We start from the raw sequence: 12529 nt of genomic DNA on the forward strand, positions 1-12529 counted from the left end.
TCAGAAACGAAACTGATACTGACTTTTTCTATACCGAGGATTCCCGGCCTGACGGGGGATATTCATGAGCATGTGAATCCATGCCAGACCCATGCTGGAGAACCCTACTGCTCACATTGACCCCTCTTTGAGATCAGCCTGGCTGCTCGACCACACTACCAACCTGTGTAGTTCAGACTAATACCAAAGGTTGGGTCCCTATTGCCAGGAGGTCAAGGTTATTGTAGTGCACCCAAATTGTACTGCATAGAACCATGCCCAAGAGTAGAAAACGTATCCACTGCCAGCAGCCGTGTTAGTTACTGTAACTAAACGTTACATGAGTTGTGGGAGAGGAGTTACAATGCAAACCCCCCTCCAGCACTGCTAAGGTGGTGTGTGGTGGTCCCATAAAAGGAAAGTTCAGATAAGGAACAAGTTACTTACCTGTAACTGTTGTTCTCCAGCATGGGTCTGGCATGGATTCACATGCTCATGAATATTCCCCGTCGTCAGGCTGGGAATCCTCGGTAAAGAAAAAACCAGTATCAGTTTCGTTTCTGATCTGTCTTTCGTAGTAATAACCAATCACTGGTCTCTGCGTCATACTGACCACAGCCAATGACTGCCCTCTACCTAAGCACCGCCTCTGGCAGCCATCTTCAGATTTGGAAGCACGTGAAGTGGCAGTATGACCAAGTGAAGAGCCGCAGAGGGGTAGGCGGGAGGGTTCGCATGTGAATCCATGCCAGACCCATGCTGGAGAACAACAGTTACAGGTAAGTAACTTGTTCCTTCTCCAGCATGGGGTCTGGCATGGATTCACATGCTCATGAATAAAGAATACATAGCAGTACACACATGCACAACCACGGGAGGTGGCAAAGGCTCAACATTAAGCATCACATCAACTCAACATTAAGCATCTTACCTCCTCACCAGGCTCACCTCAGGCGAACAGGTTGCGCAGCACTGCTTGGCCGACCCTGGACTCCTCCCTGGAATCCCGGTCGACGCAGTAGAATTTCGTGAAGGTGTGCGTCGACCTCCACGTAGCAGCCCTGCATATGTCCAGCAGGGGCACACCAGATAGGAACGCCGTGGTAGCTGCGATCGCTCTGGTGGAATGGGCTCTCGGACGGCCAGGCAGCGGTCGGTTTGCCAACCGGTGACAGTACATGATACAGCCGGAGAGCCATCTGGAGATGGAAGCCTTCGAGAGAGCCTTCCCCTGATTGACAGGTCCAAAGTTCACAAAGAGTTGTGACGTCTTCCGAAAACCTTTCGTGCGGTCCACGTAGAACTTCAGCGCTCTAGCCACATCCAGCGAGTGCAAAGTCCTCTCAGCCGGCGACGAAGGCGACGGGAAGAACACAGGTAACACCAAGGGTTCGTTGAGATGAAAGTCCGACGGTACCTTGGGCATGAAGGAGGGGTGCGTCCTGAGCACTACCCTCGTGTCGTGGAAAGTCAAGTACGGGGCCTTGCAGGAAAGGACCTGGATCTCTCCCACTCGTCGTGCGGAGGTGATGGCCACGAGAAAAGCTGTTTTCCACGATAGAAACTTCAACGGGGCCGAGTGCAGAGGCTCGAACAGAGGTCCCATGAGCTTGGTCAGCACCACGTTGAGCTCCCACGCCGGGGCCGGAGCCTTCACCGGCGGGAACGATCTGAACAGTCCCTTCATGAACTCTTTCACCAGACGATGAGACCACAAGGACGTCCGGCCCGTGGTTCTGGTGTATCGGGAGATCGCAGCAAGATGAATCTTGATGGACGCGTGTGCCAGACCAGCTTTGGCCAGCGTCAGCAGGTACGGCAGTACTTGGGGAGCCGTAATCCGTAGAGGGTTAATCTTCTGTGCGTGGCACTAGACAGAGAACCTCTTCCATTTGTGTCCGTAGCATTTAAGAGTCGAGGACGCCCTGGCCTTTGCAAGAACCTCTCTGCAATCGGCCGGTATGTCGTATCCTCCAAACTCTAGCGCTGCAGGAGCCAGGCCTGCAAGTTCAGCGACTTCGGGTCGTGGTGGAGGATGGCGCCTCCTTCCCTGGAGAGTAGATCCGCGTCCGCCGGCAGCTTGATTGGCGGGGACGCCGACAAGTCCAGAAGGTCCGGGAACCATATCTGCCTCGGCCACGCAGGTGCGACGAGGATCATCCTGCACCGTGACCTCTTGAGCTGGTTGACGAGCCGGATTAGCAGAGGCAAGGGAGGGAACGCGTAGAGGAACAGGCCCTCCCAGGGGAGCGAGAAAGCATCGCCCATGCTCCTCGTCTGGGGAAACCTGCTGGCGAACCTCCGGCACTTGGTGTTCGTCGCCGTCGCGAACAGGTCGATCTGGGGTGTGCCCCACCGTCGGAAGAGGCGATCCACCAGATCCTGCCGTAGTTCCCACTCGTGGCACGAGCGCAGCTCCCTGCTGAGTGAGTCGGCGATGGTGTTTTTTATCCCTGCCAGATGAAACGGCACCAGAAGAATCCCTTGGGCGACGGCCCAATGCCACAGGTCCTGCGCCTCCTTGGACAGCGCTGGGGACCTGGTTCCGCCCTGTTTCCTGATGTAAAACATGGTGGTGGTGTTGTCGGTGAAGATCCTCACCACCTTGCCCTTGAGGGACGGAAGGAAGGACCTGAGGGCCCAAAACACTGCACGGAGCTCCAGGACGTTGATATGCAGGGACTTCTCCGTCGGGAGCCAGAGTCCCCTTGCGTGCAGATTTTCGGTGTGCGCTCCCCACCCTTCTAGGGAGGCATCCGTGGTCACAGTCACCTGGTGGGCTGGGGTCTGGAAGTCCATGCCCGCCGTCAGATGCGCGCGGGTGCCCCACCACCGTATCGCTCGTCGGAAACTCTCGTCGAGCTTGATCCTTTCCTCGAAGCTGCCCGTCGTCTGGATCCAGCGCGCATCCAGGAATTCTTGCAACGGGCGCATCCGGAGCCTGCACATGGGAATGAGGTAGATGCAGGAAGACATCATCCCGAGGAGGGACTTGATGGACCTCACCTTGGCCGCGTCGGCCACCAACATCCGTTGCACCTTGCCCAAGATGGTCCTGGTCCTCTCCTCCGACGGGGAGGCCAGAAGGGACACTGTGTCGAGCCTCGCTCCCAGAAACAGTGCGACTTGCGCGGGCACCAGGTGGGATTTGGCGTAGTTCACGGAGAATCCCAGGTCCGTGAGGAGTTGGACGGTCCTTGCCGTGTGGACCACGGCGAGCTCCCTCGTCTTGGCGCGGATGAGCCAGTCGTCCAGGTAGGGGTAGACGTGAATCCCCTCGCGGCGCAGCTGCGCCGCCACCGGTGCGAGGCACTTGGTGAAAACCCTGGGTGCCGACCGTAGTCCGAAGGGAAGGGCTTTGAACTGGTAATGACGCCCTTGGACCACGAATCTGAGGAATTTTCGGTGCCCCTTTAGGATGGGAATGTGGAAGTAGGCATCCTCCAAATCCAACGACGATAGGAAGTCTCCTTCCTCCAGCTGACCCAGGACGTGCTGGAGGGTGACCATCCGGAACTTCTGCGCCTTGATGAACTTGTTCAGGCGTCGCAGGTCCAGGATGGGGCGCCATCCTCCCGTCTTCTTCTTCACGAGGAAGTATCGCGAGTAGACTCCGGAGCCCCGAAGCCTCTTTGGGACGAGTTCGATGGCGCCCTTTCTGAGCATCGCCTTTACCTCCAGGAGAAGTTGAGGGACGTGAAGTTCTTTCCTGGCCACGGGGGGGACGCGCGGGCACCTTCTTTGAAACTCGAGCGCGTGGCCCCGGGCCAGGGCGTCCAGCACCCAACGGTCGGTGGAGATGGACTCCCACACGCTGACGAAGCCCGCCAGCCGGCCTCCCACCGGGGTGCTTCGGTGGGGGCCCGACCCCACGGCCGGTTCAATCCTGCTTGGACGCGGCCTTGCCGCCTTGGCCTCCTTGGCGACGACGGCGGGGTCCGCCAGACTTGCCTCGTCCTCTGTAGGCCTCTTGCGACGACGAGCGGGCCGCTTGACGGTAGGAAGCGAAACCGCCGCCGGAACTTTTGGAGGCGCCCTTGCCTCCGCCGCTCCGAAAGGGCGTCCGCCGTTGCTGCAGTACTCCAAGGGCCCGGGCCGTCTCAGTATCCGCCTTGATGGCCTGAAGGGAATCGTCCACTGTCTTCCCAAACAGGTTGTTCCCGTCGAAGGGCATGTCCAGGACCCTGGTCTGGACGTCCTGCCGAAAGTCCGTAGCCTTGAGCCATCCACGACGTCGAAGGCAAACGCCGTTGCCCATCTGGCGGAACCCAGTGTCGGCGATGTCCGTCGCCACGGTGATGGCGTGGTCCGAGGCCACCTCACCTTCCTGCAGGATCTCAAGGGCCTCCGCCCTCTTGTCGTCCGGCAGAAAATCCAGCAGGGGAGCTATCTTGTACCAGAGTTCCCTGTCGTAGCGGGCCACGATAGCCAAGGCGTTGGCCGCTTTAATCGTCGTCGCTGCCGACGAGATGACTCTACGTCCCATGGCATCCAATTTCTTTCCCTCGCCGTCCGGCGGGGAAGTCGACGTGGAGGCCGCACCCCCCCCCCGCTTTCTTCCTGGCTGCCGCGGAGACGACGGAGTCCGGGGTAGGCTGCGCCCGGAGGCATAGGGGGGCCGAGTCCGGGACCCGGTACTTTTTCTCGTACCGGTCTCTTTTCGCTGGCGTCGTGGAAGGGTTCTTGAGGAGGGAAAGGCCCTCATCCCAAATGTCGTCCAACAGAGGCACAGCGAGGACCGTCTTCCTCTTGGCCTCGCGCCGTTGGTAAAGGAAACCTTCCTTTTTCTTCTCCTCAGGGCAGAGTTGGAAAAGCTCGGATGCCCTGGCGATCATTGAGTGGAACGATCCAATCTCGTCGGGCGGAGAAGCCCTGGTGGGAGGCGACGACGGAAAATCCTCGTCGTATGCCTCGTCGTCCGTACCCGTCGCTGCCGTGTCAGTCCCCGTATCATCCCCTCGGGTGGACGGGGAGGAGGGCTGGACGGGGCGCGATGGTTGAAAAGGAGGCGGTGGATGGATCCTTCTTTTCTTGGTAGGGGGAACACCAGAAGGTCCCGGTTCTGGATCCCCCGACGGGAGAGGTTCCTCCGTCGGTAACGGTAGTCTCGTCCTTATCTCGGAGCATAAGGACTGTATAGCCAACAAAATGGCCGCTGAGTTGTCTTGCGGCGCTGGCAGAGGGGAATCCGACGGGCGAGCAGGGGCCCCGTCGGTATCCTCGACGATGTCGTCGTCGTCACCTGCGTCGGGGCCCATTCCGACGGGCTGGTCTTGTTCCACGCCTAGGCCGTGGCTTAGGACCTCGATCAGCTCCTCTTCTGAGGTTGAGGCCGAATCTACGACGACGCCCTGCCCCCCCTTCTTCCCCACGGAGGGTTTCACGGGGGTCCTATCGATGGGCACAAAAGAAGACTCCCTCCGAGGAGGCAGGGAGATTCTGGGCCCCGAGGCCGCCACCACTGGTGCAGCCTCCACAGGCTGGGCCAGGGCCGCCGCGACCGTTTCGATAGAGGGCTTGGTCGAATGGATCAAGGCCTTCACCACCTTAGGTGCGCTCACCGCCTTATCCTTGAGGGAGGGGGCACTGCCACGCTCCTCCTCTGCCTTAGAGCTCGACCGGGGCCTCTCCAGGAGCTTCGCCGGGTGCTCGGCCTTCCTCTTACCCGACCCAGAGCGTTGGCTCGTGGTTGATGGTGCCGGGGAGGGTGCGCCCTGCCTGGCGCCCGTAGAGCCCGACCGTTCGGCGCTCCCGGTGCCAGCGGACTCGCGGTGCTTGGCCTTATGTTGGGCCCCCGTCGCCGGGGCGCCCTCAAAGGTCTTAGAAGACCGCTCAGATTTCTTCTTCTTCTCGCCAGACGGGCTCTTACCCTCCAGCCAGCTGGCGAGACGTTGATGGCGGTCCTTCATGGTCCGTTCCGACATGTTGCCGCAAAACGCACAGTCCTTCTCCACGTGCGTCTTGTCCCCATGAAGGCAGTAAAGGCAGAAAGAGTGTTCGTCCTCCTTGAAGACGTTCTGCAGCTGGCATCCAGGGCAGGCCCTGAACAGCTTTCCGGGCGTCGAGCTTCCCTTCTCCTGGGCCATGTCCGAGACCGGGCCTGAGAAGCTTCTGGAGTCCTCCGAAGTGTAGCTCGACGAAATCTTCACCCTTGAGGGGCACAGATGAATCCGACACGGGTCCCAGTTGATCGGATGTAGGATCGGTGGAGCTTGAGGCTCTTTTGACCGAAAGAATCTAAGTTTTGTGGAAAAAGCGCGAAAAAATAGCACTAACGCTCGAGAGCAATAGCACGAGGATCCCAACACATGAACGTGCGGTAAAAATCTGAAGATGGCTGCCAGAGGCGGTGCTTAGGTAGAGGGCAGTCATTGGCTGTGGTCAGTATGACGCAGAGACCAGTGATTGGTTATTACTACGAAAGACAGATCAGAAACGAAACTGATACTGGTTTTTTCTTTACCGAGGATTCCCAGCCTGACGACGGGGAATATTCATGAGCATGTGAATCCATGCCAGACCCCATGCTGGAGAAAAGCTTTTACTACTCTTGGGAACTGTAGATCACACTAGAGAATGAAATCAAATAAAGAAGTCCAAGGGACTCCTAAGTGACAGTACAGAGGGTGCTGGGTGTCACCATGTCAATAACAGATGCCTGTATTAAACACATGGAGGAAAGCATACTCCACAAAAGCAGCAAACTAGGAATCCCAGAGAGCAAAAGAGTGGTAAAATGTTCCGCACTCAGGAGAATAATTCAAAAAAGTCCAGAGTGCAGCAAAGGTGCTGGGGGTGTCAGGTTAAAGGGAATTAGCACAGCAACTGAAAATTCTCCATAACAGCAGTTAATGCACGGTATAATATAAACCAAAAGACTAGCTTGAAATGAGGTGCCAGCAGTAAAAACAGAAAGGAAAAATAACATGCAAAATGCAGAACATGGCCCGTCTCATTTCCCCAGTAAATTGACTGGGGAAAGGGTGTCTGATGTGGCAGGAGAGGGGCTAGCAAAGTTGCATGTGGGATGTACAAATTCACAGAAATTTCCATTGCTTTAAATGTGTTTTTCCTTGCTGCCACAGAACAATGCTTAGTCTCCCTGTCCTGGTATGCTCATCTCTAGTCTGGGGACACTACATGCCAGTATATATAACTAAGGTTTAACAGGTACTGCAAAAAGATTACAAACTCACTATAATTCTCTCATCTTCTCGTCTTCGTCTTCCTCTGTAAACATTTCGCCTTAAACATAAAAAATATTTCATTAAGACAGTTTACCATGTGCATCATGTTCACATTTTTTCAATTATATTTTGCAAAGTTCCCTGGCACTAATAGAAACCAGGAAGGTTTGCAGCCATGAATAACTTGAGGCTTAAGTGCAAAATGACAAATTTATTAACCATGTCCCAACATCTATATTTGTCTGATTACCATTTCTTAAGACATTTCACAGGAATCAATTTCTAACAAAAAGTTATGGAACCCAACTACTTTCAGGACAAGAAGCAAGAGTTTAATTTGTCAGAATTTAAAGACCATCATTATTCAAAAACCATTAAACATCAGGATGCGGTCAAGAGGCATTCCTTGGGGTTACATGTGTATAGAAGAGTGCTTTGGTGATGGTGAGGCGGAGCTGTTAAGAGTGATGGGCTGATGTTTGTATTCATTCCTCTAGATAACCATGATCAAGCCAAAGTGACTGGTTGCTCGAGATGTCCAGTAGCTCAAAGGTTGCAGTGGTCAAGAACCCAAGGCCATGTTGGGTAGAAAGCCCACTTTTAAAAAAATAATTCCACACACATCCCCATCATTGTTGTTGGCTTTGCAGGGTTTTGGACTTTATTTCTCCCAGCCAGGCTTAGAATAATGTCCGACAGTGTGGCTCCTACATGCTCTGCCTCGAGTCCTAGTCACTTGACTCTTAAGGCAGGGTACCCCAAAGTACTTCTTAGTGCCCCATTATCTTGGGCATGTAACTAGGTTGGTGTTTTTCACGTGTGTTAAAGTTTCCATAGGGTAGAATCCCTTTAACCTAGCTGGGCAAATACTAAACCTCAATTTTACAAAATGGGAGGTTTCCTTAGTTCGCCTATGTTTAAAGGATTTTTCAAAGTAAACACCCTGGGTAGAACTTGGAAAAGCCTGCCTATTCACACTACCAGCTCAGCAAGGCCATTCTCTTAGAGCTGCTCAAGCAGCAAAGCTGCACCAAGGAGAAAGGGGGAACTTGTGTAGTAGAGTTAATGCTTAGCAGAACTGATAAGGAAAAGACCCATAGAGGTAACTACTGTTCTCCAGCATGGGTCTGGCATGGATTCACATGCTCATGAATATTACCCATCAGGCTGGGAATCCTCAGTAAAAGAAACAATCTGTTTCATTTCTGAACCGTCTTTCTCCTTATTAGGCAGAATTGCATGCAGTACCCTCTGGGACCACCACACACAATTAAGACTACAGGTGTAAGCTAACCCAACCTTTGGTATAAAATCGGTACTACAGTTTTGTGGTAGTGAGATGAGCAGCCAGGATTAACTCAAGAGGGAATGTGAGCAGTAAAAGGATGTTACACAGAGGTTTTACAATCACAGTGGTTCAAGTAAACACTTACACTTAAGGACTCTTGCTAAAACTCTTATTAATTTATTACAGTCATTTAGCAAACATTCACTAGAAGGAGCCAACTTATTATACACAAACACTTCCAATACCAAACCATACATTTCAGCAAATTAGGCTCCCCTGAAATAGGAGCAAAATGGTATCTCAGTTACTTTCAATGAGAGTAAAAAGGCCCAAGTTAGCAGAATAGATCACAATTACTTTCTTAGTCAGTGCAAATCATTTTAGTTCACTAGAGGACTCGATTCAATTCAACAGGCCTAGACCAAAGTCAATGGCTCTTTGATAGGAAAGAGCAGTTCTTTAAGTAAACGGTAAAGTCTTTGCCAAAGATCTCAGAAGTAGTTTGTACGAAAATGAATCATATGTGGGGTCACAAGACGATTAGGCCTGCAAGTTGGGAAAGTTCCACAAACCTTCACCGCGAGAGAAGCGTTCTCTATCGGGTTGGCACAGTACCTTAATATGAAGAACAAGAGGCAGCTGAAGACATTGGTTCCTGGCAGTTCCTGCAGATCTCACTGTTCCTGAGCCTCAGTCGTGGGGACAAAATGGAGGACGTTGGGGGGACTCCTGCACTGCATCGTTGGAAAACTGACAAAATGGAGCCACTTCAGTTACAGTAGCTGTAATTCAAGCACAGAAGCTGGTGTCCCTCTCCCTGGTTAATCCTAACCATCTTAGAGAATGGTATCCAGGTGGCTTACGAGTGGATTGGTCCCACCAACTCGAATGAAGAAGTCGTCCTTGAAGGGGCTTCTCTGGGCAAAGAAACGGTCCAGGAGTTGCAGCAGCCGTCCTCTTCCAGCTCGTCTTCGGTTCTTTCATTCCAGCGGTCGACTCTCCTTTCCAGTCCAAGAGACTTGCCCGTTAAACAGTTTTCTCCCATTCATTCCAGCCTATCTGCCACTCAACCAGAAGGGTGGCTGTCCTTGCCAGACAGTCAGCCAATCACGCCAGTGTGTCTGGAAAGGCGGGATGTGAGGGAGGTTCCTGAAACTCCCCTGTCCTTTGTCTCTAGGAGTGTCTGAATGCAACCAGTCCTGATTGGCTGGCTGTCCTTTCAGGACAGCTACCCTGCTGTGTGATTGACGGCCTAGGCTGTGCATGAATGGGAGAAACCCGCTTAAAAGGCGAGAGTTTTGGGGCTAGAGGCAGAGTCGACCGTTGGGAAGAACACCCGAAGAAGAAACTGAACAAAGCTTGCTGCATCCTCCTGGACCTTTGAATTGCCCGGTGAAGACCTGCTGCTGTGCTGAAACTACATTTTTTGAGCGACAAGAGAAGCTCCGGAAGGGACGACTTCTGCCCTTGGGTTAGTGGGACCAACTAACCCAGTGATGAAATCCACTGGACTATCTTTCTTGATTGGCTGTACTTCTTCGTTGCTGCAAGAACGAAGTGCCAGGGGTCCAGAAATCAGTAGTTGAGTGAAATGTCTGCAATCCAGCCAGAAGCTCTAGTAGTTTCCCCAAGGACCCTCCAGAAGCATGACAACCAGAGCTAGAGTACCCTCACCAGAGGGTAGGACTCGAGGAGTGAAGTAAGCCCAACAGGTATCCGCGATGAAACCACAAAGTACACTGATCCGAAAAGAGCCTGTAGCAGACTATCTCCAAATTGCTGGAGTCAGGAGTCCTCCAGACGTCCTCCCTCTTGTCCCTATGACTGAGGCTCAAGAACCCAGGATCCACATCGCTGCAACAGGACAGAATTCAGCTGGACCACTTCTTCAAACCAGAGATTTGGGGTACTTGCCTTGATGTCTCGTTAGCTGTGATCTTCTCAGTTGAGACTTGCATTGGCTAGCTTTTATAGAGTTGAGTCTAACTCTGCTTTTCACAAGTATAACAGCTTGTGACCCTACAAGTGATTTCTAAAAAAATAACTTTGTGCAAGACTTATTATCTACGAAGTGCCTCAGGTCCACAGACTCTGCTCCAATTGACTTTGGTTGTCCAGGCTCCCCGCAGACTCTAGTCCCTTGACTGATATTTCTGTCCCTCATAGGTGGTAACTTTTTTATTGCTGGGAAAGGCTTGTCTAGACTTCATTGGAAGATATAAGTATAGTCGCATGACCGGAGAACCTGTTTAACTTTATTCCTTTAACCTTTCCTTTATGCAACCTCAGAATATGCAAAGTATAACTAGTGATATATAAATTCCATTACTGTCCTTGTGAAAGAAGTCACCTACGGGTGTAGGAAGTGTGTAAAAAGTATCTCTAAAGAGTATCTACTAAACTTGTGCTGATTCTGGAAAAGTATTTTAAAGTATATTTGATAGTTACATATCTTTACCTTTTTAAAGAACACTTGTTTGAAAATTGATGTTAAATAACTAACTGAAACCTTGAGTGCAAGTCTTACTTGGCTACTTGTATTTGCGAATTTCATTGCTACAGTTCACATTTACCCCACTTCAAATAGGCCTGGCTACTCAGTCACACTACCAACTTGTGTGTAGAACAGCCATATACCAAAAGGTGTGTTACCTAGGACCAAGTAGACACGTGTTGTGTAGTCTCACACAGTGCAACTTGCTAGGCAAAGTTTGTATGCGGTACCCTCTGGGAACACTGCAAACAACTGACTACAGGTATTGAAAACCCAACCTTTGGTACAAGCTTGTACTACAGTTTTGGTAGCGTGTTGAGCAGGCTCATCTCGAGAGGGGTCAATGTGAGCTGTAGGGGAGACACAGATTCACAGTGACAGGTATTCCAATAAACATACACCCAATGTTTCTTTAATAAACAATTATTCATTTATCAGTCAGAATAAGTCTTCAGAAGGGAGCAATATAGTAACACACAAACACCAAACACTTCAATACTGTATAATCAGTTTCTAAATCATTAAAGACCCTCTTGGGATGGCCCACAGACGCAACCTACACCCTCGGGTGACTTCAAAAGCTAGGGTGCTGGGGACATTAATATTTTAATGTTTACATTTAGAATATTGTTATAAGTTGGTATAAGGAAAAGATTAGAACAAGAGCCCACATTCTTAAGCAGGCAAACACTTTAAGATCCCCACAGAAGAGTCATTCATGTTAACAGGCTAGGCCAAAGTCAATGGGCAAAAGTCATATATAGGATGAAGCACTTCTGGTAAGTAGAAAAGTCTTTCAATGTTTTAGAAGTCTTTGAAGAAAAGAAGAATCAAATGTAGGGCCACAAGCCGTTAGACTTGAGTGGTAGAAGATGCAAGCAACTCTACAGCAAGAGGTAAGTTCTCTCAGACTTTGTACAGTTCCTTTGAAATGAAGAAAAGATGCAGCAGATCTTCTGTTCTGTTCCTGTGCAGCTCTGCAGATCACACTGTTCCTGGGCCTCAGTTGAGGGGACAAGAGGGAGTACTTCTGTGGACTCCTGCACTGCAATGGGATGGTCACCACTCGCAACCGGCAATCTTCAAATCAGTGGCTGTTCAGTGTTTCAGCTCCTCGTGTCTACCGCAAATAGCAATACTGCGGTTCCTGGCTGTCGAGATGGACTTTCCTTGCTTATGGGGTCCTGCACTCTGTTGAGGGGGCTCAGGCTCGGTCCGTCCTGCTTCCTGGTAGTCCGGAGACTATTAAAAGCAATGCACACAATCTGGTGTTCCTCTCCCTGGCTACACGGTTTCCAACAGCAACTCTCAACATTCAACCAGCTTCGAGAAGGATCCCCAGGTGGCTTACTTTTTGAGTTGGTGGGACCAATCAACTCAAAAGGGAGAAGCTGTCCTTACAGGGGCTTCTCTGTCGATATGATTTTGGAGTTTGACAGGCTTCACCTGGAAAACCAATGGTCCAGAAGTTGCAGCATGCAAGTTCTTCTGTTCCTTCGTCTAGTGGCCGACTCTGCCTTCCAAGCCAAAGACCTTGCCTTTTATTCAGTTCTCTCCCATTCATTCCAGCCTAGCTGTCAG

At 51.6% G+C, this 12529-nt stretch overlaps 1 protein-coding gene across 1 annotated transcript in view; it reads right to left on the minus strand.

Moving 5' to 3' along the window:
- LARP4 (La ribonucleoprotein 4) overlaps positions 1-12529 on the minus strand; it is a 615863-nt gene that overhangs the window by 154327 nt on the left and 449007 nt on the right. Inside the window, exon 12 of the mRNA XM_069653450.1 lies at positions 7176-7224. Within this exon, the coding sequence (XP_069509551.1) occupies positions 7176-7224 (49 nt within the window). The remainder of the gene's footprint in view (positions 1-7175; positions 7225-12529) is intronic.

This window comes from Ambystoma mexicanum, chromosome 3q (assembly GCF_040938575.1).
Source record: "Ambystoma mexicanum isolate Mex_15411 chromosome 3q, UKY_AmexF1_1, whole genome shotgun sequence".
Classification (NCBI taxonomy): domain Eukaryota; kingdom Metazoa; phylum Chordata; class Amphibia; order Caudata; family Ambystomatidae; genus Ambystoma; species Ambystoma mexicanum.